Source organism: Oncorhynchus mykiss, chromosome 23, assembly GCF_013265735.2.
Source record: "Oncorhynchus mykiss isolate Arlee chromosome 23, USDA_OmykA_1.1, whole genome shotgun sequence".
Classification (NCBI taxonomy): domain Eukaryota; kingdom Metazoa; phylum Chordata; class Actinopteri; order Salmoniformes; family Salmonidae; genus Oncorhynchus; species Oncorhynchus mykiss.
In genome coordinates this window covers 15,616,877-15,629,785 of record NC_048587.1, presented here as the reverse complement: position 1 = coordinate 15,629,785, position 12,909 = coordinate 15,616,877, and the positions used below count along the sequence as shown (strand labels likewise).

The 12,909-nt window shown below is 43.7% G+C and overlaps 1 protein-coding gene across 2 annotated transcripts in view; it reads right to left on the bottom strand.

The window, feature by feature from the left end:
• LOC110502323 (serine/threonine-protein kinase 32C) overlaps positions 1 to 12,909 on the bottom strand; it is an 87,644-nt gene that overhangs the window by 3,868 nt on the left and 70,867 nt on the right. For both annotated transcript variants that reach the window (XM_036960993.1, XM_036960994.1), the window contains 8 exons: positions 11,608 to 11,781; positions 8,240 to 8,277; positions 5,935 to 6,024; positions 5,594 to 5,697; positions 5,210 to 5,326; positions 3,978 to 4,103; positions 2,926 to 3,054; positions 1,950 to 2,017 (listed from right to left, as the gene is read on the bottom strand). In XM_036960993.1, coding sequence (XP_036816888.1) covers positions 1,950 to 2,017; positions 2,926 to 3,054; positions 3,978 to 4,103; positions 5,210 to 5,326; positions 5,594 to 5,697; positions 5,935 to 6,024; positions 8,240 to 8,277; positions 11,608 to 11,781 — 846 coding nt within the window. The remainder of the gene's footprint in view (positions 1 to 1,949; positions 2,018 to 2,925; positions 3,055 to 3,977; positions 4,104 to 5,209; positions 5,327 to 5,593; positions 5,698 to 5,934; positions 6,025 to 8,239; positions 8,278 to 11,607; positions 11,782 to 12,909) is intronic.

Below are 12,909 nucleotides of genomic sequence, written 5' to 3'. Positions count from 1 at the left end.
GGAATAGCCTTCATTTCTCAGAACAAGAATAGACTGCCAAGTTTCAGAAGAAAGTTATTTGTTTCTGGCCATTTTGAACCTGTAATCGAACCCACAATTGCTGATGCTCCAGATACTCAACTAGCCTAAAGGCCAGTTTTATTGCTTCTTTAATCAGTACAACAGTTTTCAGCTGTGCTTACATAATTGAAAAAGGGTTTTCTAATGATCAATCAGCCTTTTAAAAGGATCAACTTGGATTAGCTAACACAACGTGCCATTGGAACACAGGAGTGATGGTTGCTGATAATGGGCCTCTGTACACCTACGTAGATATTCTATTAAAAATCAGCCGTTTCCAGCTACAATAGTCATTTACAACATTAACAATGTCTACACTGTATTTCTGATCAACCTGATGTTATTTTAATGGATGAAAAAAAATATTTTCTTTAAAAAACAAGGACATTTCTAATTGACCCCAAACTTTTGAACGGTAGTGTACATACATACATACATACATACATACATACATACATACACACACATGTAGACGCTCAACCACACACGGGATAGGAGAGAGGGACAAAAAGTGTGATTAGAATACATAGTGGGAGTCTGTGATATACTTACTATCTGTCTAGAGATTATGCCCAAGTAGTAAAAATAGAACTCAAGCTCCATTAATTACAGCAATAAGAAAACTAAATTTGCCATGCAGGAAGAATTCAAATTATGCTGCAATCTCAGACAGGTAAATAATAAATGAGGTACTCATTTTTTTTATTACATGAAATATGAACTATCACCACCAGTGTAGAATCTCTTAATATAAACACAGCATTAGGGCAACAATATAGGGTCATAAAACTGCTATATATATTTGTTTGTACCGCCATCATTACGTCGAGGTAATGTACAGAGCATTTCTATATTTATTGCAGAGGGATGTCACTGGAAGCAACATTGAACAGGGAGGATGTACAGTAGCGCATAAACAGCTATTCACCATAAAATGATGACGGCAGAAACCCAACTCTATCATATGGTTGATTCATAACACCACCTTCTAAACTTTGATACGATGACCACATATTGCCTATTGTTCTCCAAATGATAGATTACATGGAGAAATGACCATGTAAATATTCGTTATATCATCTTGGTGCTTATGTCATACGTAAGGGATAATCAACAAGGGGGCTAATGCGCTCTCGAAAAGAATGAACGGCGTTCCACGATGCGATAAAATAGAGGAGAGGAACTAAACTTCCACGAAATTATATCACGTTCCAGAGTACCCAGAGCCCCGAGTTGATTATCCCTTTTATACCATGGCTATCATTTAACACATTTGCCACTAGAAATGTGTTCAACGTCCACTGAAGTAGCTAGCAAGTTACTACAGTATATAGATAGCTACAGCAGTTGCCTTGGTAACCAAACAAACAGACGTGCTAGTTTAACTTACCAAAACATTGGTCCTAACTTGATTTATGTAAGTTCAATTCAACAATGCCAATTATGTTTTCATTTCGACTTCTGCTTTCAAAAGCAGCTCAAACATAGAACATGGAAGAATTAATTATAGCCATCTACCGTGCTGATATACTGTGCATTATAGGAAAATAATGCACGCTCTAGAATGCCCTTCAAGCCAATCAGGAATGAGTATTAAACAATACCATGATATAAATAGAGCTAAGACTGATGTAACGATGTGTTTTTTTTTATTGGTCTCCCAGGTTCAGTAATTGGGTCCGCGTTTATATCGTCTTAGTATATTATAGAGCTAACAATGCTTGGGATATTCATAAATATCTATTCATGTGTATGTCAGGTTGCCGAGACCTTATGTAGGTGTTATGTCAGCCTTATGCATGCCACTTTAAATACAATTTCCCTAAATGGTTTAACATGAATGTATTTTGATTGGTCTCCCAGGCAAAGTGTTTGGTTTGTGGTCTTACTTCTCACGGTTGAAGATCATGAACTCAGACTGCACCACTTCAAGGCACTCCTGTAGGTAGTCATTCTCCTGAGGGCAGTAAGGAAAGGGAACAGCCATCATCATCACACACACACACACACACACACACACACACATAGGGCGACAACGGAGGACGAGGAGATACATTTCACCTCAAACAATCACCAGCGAAACCTGAAAGATTACAAACACCCCCTTCTTCCTCTTTCTTCCCTACTTTCAATAATGATTGGTGATTTGTTTGTGTTCTTTCCCTCAAATTAGACGTTTGGCACGGGACAAAAATAGAAGTTCATATTTACAAAAGCACTTGGGGGGGCATCACAACACCACTGAAGGCTTCATAATTTAATAATCTAGGTAATAACCCAGCCGCCTCACACACTAGAAGGCCCGGAGTAAGATGGGGGCTATTGTTAGAAGATACAAGTTTTACTGCATTTACAGCGCCCAGAGATCACCTTCGATAACACTGAAAGTCGACAATAATAATGTGGAGCTCGTAATGAGAGGCTTGGCGGATGAAAACCTGGCACAGCTCATAAATATGGATGGCCATGGTAAATTGTGGCCGCAATCACAGATAATAAAGTGGGTTTCTTAAAATACTGTAATCATGCAAGCAAATAACCGGTCTTCAAGACAAAGAGATGATATTCATGAAATGGACAAAGATAACAACTGGGGAATGGAAGGCTACAGAAGGCACCCTGCACTCTGAGTAAACCAAGACCTGCCAAACTGTCCAATACCTCAGGTTAAAGCACTATTTACAAGGGTTGAATTCTTTAGGGTATGCCGTAGCAAAACATTTTGCAACGGAAAACAAAAATAAGCGTTTCTAATTGGACAAGTTCAGGTAGTAACCTCAAAGTTTCAGTCCGTTTTCTTCAGTTTGGTGCCAAATGAACATGACCCAGGCACAGTCAGTAGTGACTGGGTGATGTGACACTCACCGACTGGGAATCCTTGCTGGCTTCCCGTGACCTGTTCTTGGCCAGTCTTTTCTTCTTCTTGTGGAGGGGACGAGATTCTAGTATCATCTCCTCCAGCTCAAAGGTTGGGTCGCAATGCAGACGACCCTTCTGTGGAACCAAGACACACAGTACACTAATGAATGACTATACACTAATACAGGCACACACACACGTACGGGCGAACGCAAGCACACACACACAGGTGTACCTGCAAGTAAGCATTTCATTGTACTGTGCATTTCATTGTACTGTGTACTGTATTTGTAGTATTCAGATCCCTTCCCTTTTTCCACATTTTGTTATGTTACAGCCTAATTCTGAAATTGACTACATAAAAAACAACAACGTATCAATCAAAGCAAAAACAGGTTTTTATAAAATAAATAAAGTATTCAGACCCTTTGCTATGAGACTCGAAATTGAGCTAAGGTGTATCCTTGAAATGGCCTAAAATCACCATGCGCAATGCCAAGCGTCAGCTCACCGCCAAATCTTAACGCTACAGCACACAATGACATTCTAGACGATTCTGTGCGTCCAAATTTGTGGCAACAGTTTGGGGAAGGCCCTTCCCTGTTTCAACATTACAATGCCCCCAGTGCACAAAGCGAGGTTCATACAGAAATGGTTTGTCGAGATCAGAGTGGAAGAACTTGACTGGCCTGCACAGAGCCCTGACCTCAACCCCATCGAACACCTTTGGGATGAATTGGAACGCCGACTGCGAGCCAGGCCTAATCGCCCAACATCAGCGCCCAACCTCACTAATGCTCCTGTGGCTGAATGGAAGCAAGTCCCCAAACCAATGTTCCAACAACTAGTGGAAAGCCTTGCCAGAAGAGTGGAGACTGTTATAGCAGCAAAAGGGTTGGGGGTGGGGGGGTTAACTACATATTAATGGCCATGATTTTGGAATGAGATGTTCGACATGCAGGTGTCCACATACTGTGTTATGTGAGAATCAGTGTTAATGGTCCACAAAAGGTGAAACTTCTATGCTCCTCTGTGATAGGTTTATGGTCCATACTTACATTAGGAACGAACCCAGCATCTATCTTCTTCTCGTAGACAGCGTCCCAGTTGATGTCAGAGAGGTAGGGAGCCGTCTGCATGTGAGACAGGCTGGAGAAACGATGCTCTGGGTTCACTGTCAGCAGCTGGAAGGCGAGCACGCACGCACGCACGCGCACACACGCACACACACACACACACACACACACACACACACACACACACACACACACACACACACACACACACACACACACACACACACACACACACACACACACACACACACACACACACACACAATTTAGACCCATTAAAGATTCACAAGAATATCATCTCTACAGAGAGATACACATCATTCCTTCCTAAATTCCCCTCAGGGATTAATAAAGTTGTATTGAAGTGAAAAAAAACCTTATGACTGTAGACAAGACAAGTTGAATGCTAAAATCAGATCCAATAACCTAGGTGGTGTCACCATTAGGGGGTGCTCTTAAGTCAGCCACCGCCGTACAGTACAAGGATCAGGTCCCTTATGAATCCAGAATAAAGATGTTACCCTGATTAGCATAGATGGAATCAGAGAAGGATTGAGATCATTGTCAGGGGAGAAACTAAATACATGTGACTTGTATCAATAGTGTTGTATCTACAATGGAGGAAAACAGCTGTTTGACTTCTCCCTGGTACAGCTTAACATACACCTAGGAGAAATCATTTTGGGGATGTGGTCTGTTGTCATGGCAACAGTCTCTCTCCCAACTCTCCCACTCCCGAAATTCCGACGGCGAGTCATTTCTCCCAGAGGGCTGGTTAAGTCTGTCTCGGTGGTAATAGACTAGCAGCCAAGCGGAAGAGACCGATGCCATCGCTCTGGAGCCTCCACTTTGGCTCTGAATGGACAGAGTAGAGAGAAGTCCCTCACTCCTCTGTCTCCCTGCCACTCCATCAGTCTCTCCTCCCTGACCTTATCTCTCTCAATCTCTCCCATTCTTACCCTCAGGCCATTCTCCTTCCATCCACGTTCACCTCCACTACTGCAAGCCCCCCCCCCGCAATTATGATTAGCCTCCCACTGTCTTCTGACCACTGCCTCGACTCTCTACTCCATTGTACACTCTCCCCCGGCAACTCTCCACACAGTAGCCCATCTCTCCACTTCTGGTCCATCTTCCCTCCCCTCCACTCTCCTCTTCCCTCTCAACTTTCCTCTGCTGTCCACTTTTCCCCCTCCCCTCCCCTTTCTACTCACCTTCCTCATGAGATGGACCAAGTCCTTGGGCCAGGCGGTGTTGTACTGCACACTGACGGTACTGAAGAGCTGCATTAAAGACTCCACTGAGTTACTGGCATGGATTTCATAGGGCCTCTGACAGAGGGAGAAAGAGAGAGAGGCAGGGAAAGAGAGAGAGAGAGAAAAAGAGGGAGGGAGATAGAGGGGGGGAGCATAGATAGACAGTGAGAGAGAGAGAGAGAGAGGGAGGGAGAGAGGGAGGGAGAGAGAGAGAGGGTGGGAAAAGCATAGATAGACAGAGAGGGAGCGAGAGAGAGAAAGAGATGAGTATCAACCACATACAGTAAGCGTCAGTTGTCATAACTCAAGAACAGCCTCACTGCCCATAAGGCCTTTCCTTACCCAACCACGCAGCACCTCGAAGACCGTCACGCCTAGTGACCACCAGTCTACCTCAAAGGCATAACCCGTCCCCCCACTCACAAAGGACTGGAAGATCTCTGGTGCTGAAGGGGATACAACACAGACAGGGTCAGACAGCTAGGCTACACCCAGTCAAGACCATAGCTTACTGATGGGATATTTACAAAGTATGCTAATGATAAGGTTTCCGGGTCCCAGATTGGTATTGTCATAGTTGTGGCAATGACCATAGGAGTTGGCAAGATGCCACAAACAGATCTGGGACCAGGCCAGTGATAAGGGTTTCCAAGGGCTGAAGGAATAACAGGTGAGAGTCTTACCCATGTAGGGCTTGGTTCCAGCTAAGGCAGTGGCCCTCTCTCCATCCTTGATTATTGTAGCAATGTTGAAGTCTGTCAGGTGGGCATGGCCTGTGAAGATATTGTGCTTATGCTGCATTCATTACGTCTCATTTTATTGGTTAGTGGGAAACGTGTCTACCATCTCTGAGCTCCGACTTCTCCCATATGCTGAACTCTCACATCACATATTAAGGAAATTACCTTGCCAACAGCATTTTCGGCAGTTAAATGGAACAATAAAACATGATTTATAAAAACAATCTATTAATATGGTTTTTGAACACTAGAATTTGCGAAAAATCTGTTGATGTGCCCTTGAGCAAGGCACTTAACACTAATTTTCTCCAGGGGTGCCAAAATACTATGGCTGACCCTGTAAAATAACACATTTCACTGCACCTATCCGGTGTACATGACAACAAAACATATACAGTGCCATGCAAAAGGATTCCTGGTACTTCTTCACATTGTGTTGTGCTACAAAGTGGGATTAAAATGTATTTAAATGGTCCTTTTTTGTCAACAATCTACACAAAATACTCTAATGTCAAAGTGGAACAAAAAAATGGAATAACTAAAATAGCTGTTGCATAAGTACTCAAACCCCTGGGTCAACAATGATTGCAGCTGTGAGTCTTCTTGGATAAGTCCATAAGACTTTTGCACATCTGGATTGCGCAATATTTGCCGATTATTCTTTTCAAAATTCTTCAAGCTCTGTCACGATGTTGGGGAGGGATCATGACTAGATAGCAATTTTCAAGTCTTGCCATAGATTTTCAAGCAGATTTAAGTAAAAATTCTAACTTGGCCACTCAGGAGCATTCACGGTCTTCTTGGTAAACAACTCCAGTGTAGATTTGGCCTTGTGATGTAGGTTATTTTTCCTGCTGAAAGGTGAATTGGTGCGGCTGGCTTCCGGGTTGGATGCGCGCTGTGTTAAGAAGCAGTGCGGCTTGGTTGGGTTGTGTTTCGGAGGACGCATGACTCTCGACCTTCGTCTCTCCCGAGCCCCTGTGGGAGTTGTAGCGATGAGACAAGACAGTAACTACTAATAATTGGAAACCATGAAATTGGGGAGAAAAAGGGGGTAAAAAAACGAGCGTCTGCGTTGCCAAGTGCTAAAATAGAAGTCAGTTCTATTTGTGACGCTAAACGCAGTGCAAGTTCTGCCTCTCCCATCTCCTCATTAGTTTATAGAAGCAGATACCCACCCACATGCCATCTCCTCATTGGTTATACCCACATGGGTGATTGAAAGACGAACTGAGTACGTCGGTTGTCATGGACTATGAACGTTTATATTCTAATCGCCATATAAAGTCCAAAGAAGAAAAAGCCTGGAAGGAGGAGAGATGACTAGAAACGATTCGGTTGACCGTTTTATGCGTGGATTAATTGTTGGAGTAGAGGACCTTGTGCATTTCAGGTAAAATTACAACTCTACGTTTATATCCCAGGACATATTAGCTAGCAACAGCAAGTTAGCTAAATAGGACAAATTAGATAGCAACTGCAAGCTAGCTAGCTAAATTGCTATAAATGTTTAATGCTTTTCCACCTGTCCCCAAAACAATAGAATGTTTAGCTGTTTTAAAATCCCTGAGCGGTTTACTTCCTCTCCGGCAACTAAGTTAGGTAGGACACCTGTATCTTTGCAGTGACTGGATGTATTGATACACCATCCAAAGTGTAATTAATAACTTTACCATGCTCAAAGGGATATTCAATATCTGTTTTGTCTTTATGTTTAACCATCTACCAATAGGTGCCCTTCTTTGCGAAGCATTGGAAAACCTTCCTAGTCTTTGTGGTTGAATCTGTGAAATTGCTCGATTCAGGGACCTTACAGATAATTTATATATGTATATATATTATATATGCATGTGTGGGGTACAGAGATGAGGTAGTCATTCAAAATCATGATGAACCCTATTTTTGCACACAGCGTGAGTAAATGCAACTTGTTATGTGTCTTGCCGTAACAAAGGGGTTGAATACTTATTGAATCGAGACATTTCAGCTTTTCATTTTTAGTCAGTTTGTCAAAATGTCTAAAAACACAATTCCACATTGACATATTGGGGCATTGTGTGTAGGTCACTAAACGCAAAATCTCAATTTAAATGTAAATTCAAAATGTGGAAAAAAAGTCAAGAGGTCTGAATACTTTCTGAACGCACTGTAGTATGTTACATGCAGGTAAAACATGTACACAGGTCTGTCTGTCGCGAACATGTAATGAGTACGGGATAAAGTCATCTCTAAGAAGAGGCAGGCTCACCTTGCTCATCCAACAAGATGTTGTCTGGTTTGATATCCCTGTGAGAGAAAGAGGGAGAGGAACCACAGATAAATCAGTGTGTCTAAGAACATGGAACTATTTATAGTCGATATAAAACGTGTGTCACAGAATGTGCGTTTCTAAGTGCGCACGTGCATGTGCTTGCACGTGTGATGAACAGAATGGGTAGCTGTATGTGTTACATGTGTATCGGCATGTTGGAGGCTTGTAGGTGTGTGTGTGTGTGTGTGTCTTGGCGTATTTTATCCTATGCTTACATCATGTGGCTGTGTATTACATATGTGAATGTGTGCCCATGTGTGTATGTGTTCCGATGTATCGATCCCTACAACACTACATTGGACATGGATGAAAGGGAACATTGCGCTTTCCAATCCAATCCCTTGGAGACACTTGCAGGTTTTCTCCACACATGCTTATTACATGGGGCACCCGTGCAGAGGAGTCCCAACACAAACAACAACACCTTGGTGTTTACCCACCAGCGCAGCCCACAGCCAATTAGCAAAGCCCACACCACTTTCTAAATTATGCAGCCTGTCACGCAAGTGTGACTAATACATTTAGTCCACATAGAGAGTCTCATACACTACACTAACATGATATCAGGATGTATCAAGACCACTTCAGGATATATCAAGTCTTTTTTTAACTGGTGCATTCCTCAAGAGGTTTAATGGGGCTCCCGAGTGGCGCAGCGGTTTAAGGCACTGCATCTACAGTCCCTGGTTCGAATCTAGGCTGAATCACATCCGGCTGTGATTGGGAGTCCCATAGGGTGGCGCACAATTGGCCCAGCGTCGTCCGGGTTTGGCCGTCATTGTAAATAAGAATTTGTTCTTAACTGACTTGCCTAGTTAAATAAAGGTTGAATAAAAAATGAAGAAAAATGGAACTGTAATCACAAGCTCAAGCCATTTAGCCCACAGAGTCTTTGTCTCATACACGCCACTACTATAACATGCATGTGCACTAAGGCTATGCTATAGCAAGAGGTAAGTCTCTATTGCTAACTGATGTATTTCTCAAGAGATTTCAATGGAAATGTATAGGAAGAATTCCAATATGAAAGCCCCGATATCGCAAAACCAGCTCATTCTGGTTTTGCGATAAGGAAGTAACATTCCTGTTAGCGCCGAGGCTATACTATACCAAAAAGTACATCTCCCTTGCTAACTGATGGATTTCTCAAGAGTTTTAATGGAAATGTATTCTATTCCTGCCCTATAGCCATGCGAGAAAATCCAATATGAAAGTTCTGCCACCCTGCCATACCGCCACCGTGGATATTTTGATATGTAAAACCAGACAGAGCATTGCTCATTGAACACAATTTTTTATTTTACGTGACTAGCAAAGCAGTCAAATGTGTTTACCAAGCATGGAAACTCCAGCAGCAGACGACTGACAAGTGTGAGGTGGAATTCCACCTCAAAGCCCTCCACTTTAGAAGTGGCGAAGTGAAATTTTTTTTCCCCTGCTGTTTTAGTTTGTCTCCGGTGCAGAAGAAGAAGAAAAGAGGGGGAATGTTCTGGCGTTCTTTGGGGACTTTTTCGCTTGGACTAATTTTTCATTCCTCGGGCATCGTGGCAGCAGCAGACTGTTGCTAGGAGACACTTCTTCCCCCAGTTGGTGCAACAAAATAATAGTATTTTCCTTTCACAAACCCACAGCGTGAAACCAAATTGTAGAGCAGGAGATGGCCACAGATACCTAGGGATTGGACTTGGCCTCCTCCAGCAGACGCAATTGTGTCAGTCAGAACAGTTGATGCCAGGATGAGATAAAAAACAGAGAGACTTGGTAAAACTCACTGAATCTTTTTTTTTAACTGACTTCATTGGTATTTAGATAACCAAGAAGGCTAGGGCGATATACCGTATATATATTGCGGTATTTCGAATTACCGACGGTATGATATTCTTTGAAGCGGTATGACAATCTGGATACCGCCAACCCTATCGTGAAGCGCATTGATCAAGTTCACGAGGTGAAAGTGTTTTTAATTAACTGCCGAGTTTAAAGAAAAGGACACATGTGTGATGATCTCGTTGGATCGACATCATTTTGTGTATGTGTGCTCTCCACGGCACAAACGCACACGCGCACTCACCTTCTCACCAGTATGCAAGCACCCACACAGTTCTTTGCACTTTCAAGGAGCGATTTGCTGAAAACGAGCTTTGGAATAAAAGGTTAAAACATTTTGAGGCCATCAAGTGAGTGGAGTTCGTGGTCTACAGGGACCTCAACACTTCTCATTTACAGCACTGACACTTTCTTTTTTTTACTGCACTCGGCAATTTCGACAAAAACTCACGACTGCAAGCCATCCCACGCTGAAGAAGATTGATGGTTACAGCAACGTAGATACCAGAGCTTTGTTTAGATGTGCAAAGAAGCAAAAAATTAAAGGAGAATGCCCAGGTGATTATCGAGACAATTCTGTTCCGCAAACAACAGACTGTTGGACACACATAGCCTATAGGCTACCAAACCTATTTAAGTTTCAAAGTCCGATGGAGAGAACTCAGCGCCTTAAAAAGCATACAAAAGAACTAAACCACTGTCCAGTGATATACTAGTCAATTAAAAGCTGTGGCTTTTCCTCCAATGAGCCCACATATTGAAAGGCTACATCATCAGACCAAAAGTGGCGGCTCTCGAGTACTGCAGTGAGGTGAGCATGTATCCGGTGTCAGAGCTGGGACAGTGAAAAGAATGATGCAGGACTACCCGCTCTGCCCGGGGACACTCAAGACAGATGAGAAAAGGATGATGATGAATCATTACAACCCCTAACGCAGGCCATTCATCTCCCACTGGACATGCAGGTGATGGGATGTCGGGTCTCTGGAGCGAGAGAGAGAGAGGGCCAGGAGTCCCAGGAGTGGCACCCAGGGTAGGCGTAGTCAGGGAGGGAAGACAAACAGCTAAAAGCAGACGATGGCCAGCTGTGTGTTAGCAATCACCTGCTGGGTGTTTTGGAGAAACGGTGTCATTATTCTAGCCCATACCTGTGGATGATGTGCCTATATGTAGCCCAGTGCAGTAGATGTTGTGTCTATGGATGTTGCCCATACCTGTGGATGATGTGCCTATATGTAGCCCAGTGCAGTAGATGTTGTGTCTATGGATGTTGCCCATACCTGTGGATGATGTGCCTATATGTAGCCCAGTGCAGTAGATGTTGTGTCTATGGATGTTGCCCATACCTGTGGATGATGTGCCTATATGTAGCCCAGTGTAGTAGATGTTGTGTCTATGGATGTTGCCCATACCTGTGGATGATGTGCCTATATGTAGCCCAGTGTAGTAGATGTTGTGTCTATGGATGTTGCCCATACCTGTGGATGATGTGCTGGCTCTGCAGGTAGTCCAGTGCCAGGGTCATCTCACACAGGTAGAGTTTGACAGCGTCCTCGTTGAAATGGACGTTCTGTTGGAGGTGGTAGCGCAGGTCCCCTCCCAGCAGCAGATCCACCACCATGAACATGTCCTCCTCGTCCTGGAACGAGTACCTGGGACACAAGGCGGAGGTCAAAGGGCTCAGTCAACATCCTGTTAGGGCCAGGATACAGACAAACAAGGACACACACACACACACACACGGGAACAAGACACACAGGCGCAAGACAAACATGCTGACCACTTGCCTCCTGCTGAACCTTGCGTCTACCAACTGCAAAAACACACAACCGTAGAATAGCTCACACAAGACACTCACTATGTATGTGGGGAACTGAGTTTGCATGTGCGTAGATTAGGGCTCTCCAACTATGTCCCTGGAGAGCTAGCTAGTATTCATTCCAACCCTAATCTAGCGCATCTGATTCTAATAATTAGCCGGTTGATAAGCTGAAATCAGGTTAGTTACAAGTGGGGTTGGATCGAAAACCTACAGGAGAGTAGCTCTCCAGGAACAGGGTTAGAGAGCCCTGGCCTATAGCCTATTAGGTGTTAATGTATGCAGGAGTTGGTGTGAGTGCGTACTCGCATGTAAGCTCAAAACAAGCACAGTGGGAGCGATAACTTTGAGAGTGACCGTTATCTTAAATGAGCTGACATTTGTCGGAGGCGTGTGAATGCAGGAGAGTGATTGCCAAATTAAGGCAAGAACAGAGACAGCCTTTGATTGATGTCTCTTAATTGAAAACGGCTGATGGGCGGCTAAAGATCGTTGTCAATCAGGCTTACTGATCAAGCACATCACATTAAAACGCGTCCAGAAAATGATCTGGGTGGGATTTGGGACACACCCCCTCCCCACAGGTGTCGACTAAAAACACCAAGCCCTAGCGGCACACTAGAAACCCAGACCACACAGTACATAAACACTAAATGTCAGAAATCCACAATCATCCTCACAGTAGTCACAACAGAGAGGGAGCAAGAGAGAGAGAGAGAGAGAGAGAGAGAGAGAGAGAGAGAGAGAGAGAGAGAGAGAGAGAGAGAGAGAGAGAGAGATATATAGAGAGAGAGAGAGAGAGAGAGAGAGAGAGAGATATAGAGAGAGCGAGAGAGAGCGAGAGAGAGCGAGAGATATAGAGAGAGCGAGAGAGAGCGAGAGAGAGAGAGCGAGAGAGAGAGAGAGAGAGAGAGAGAGAGAGAGAGAGAGAGAGAGAGAGAGAGAGAGAGAGAGCGAGAGA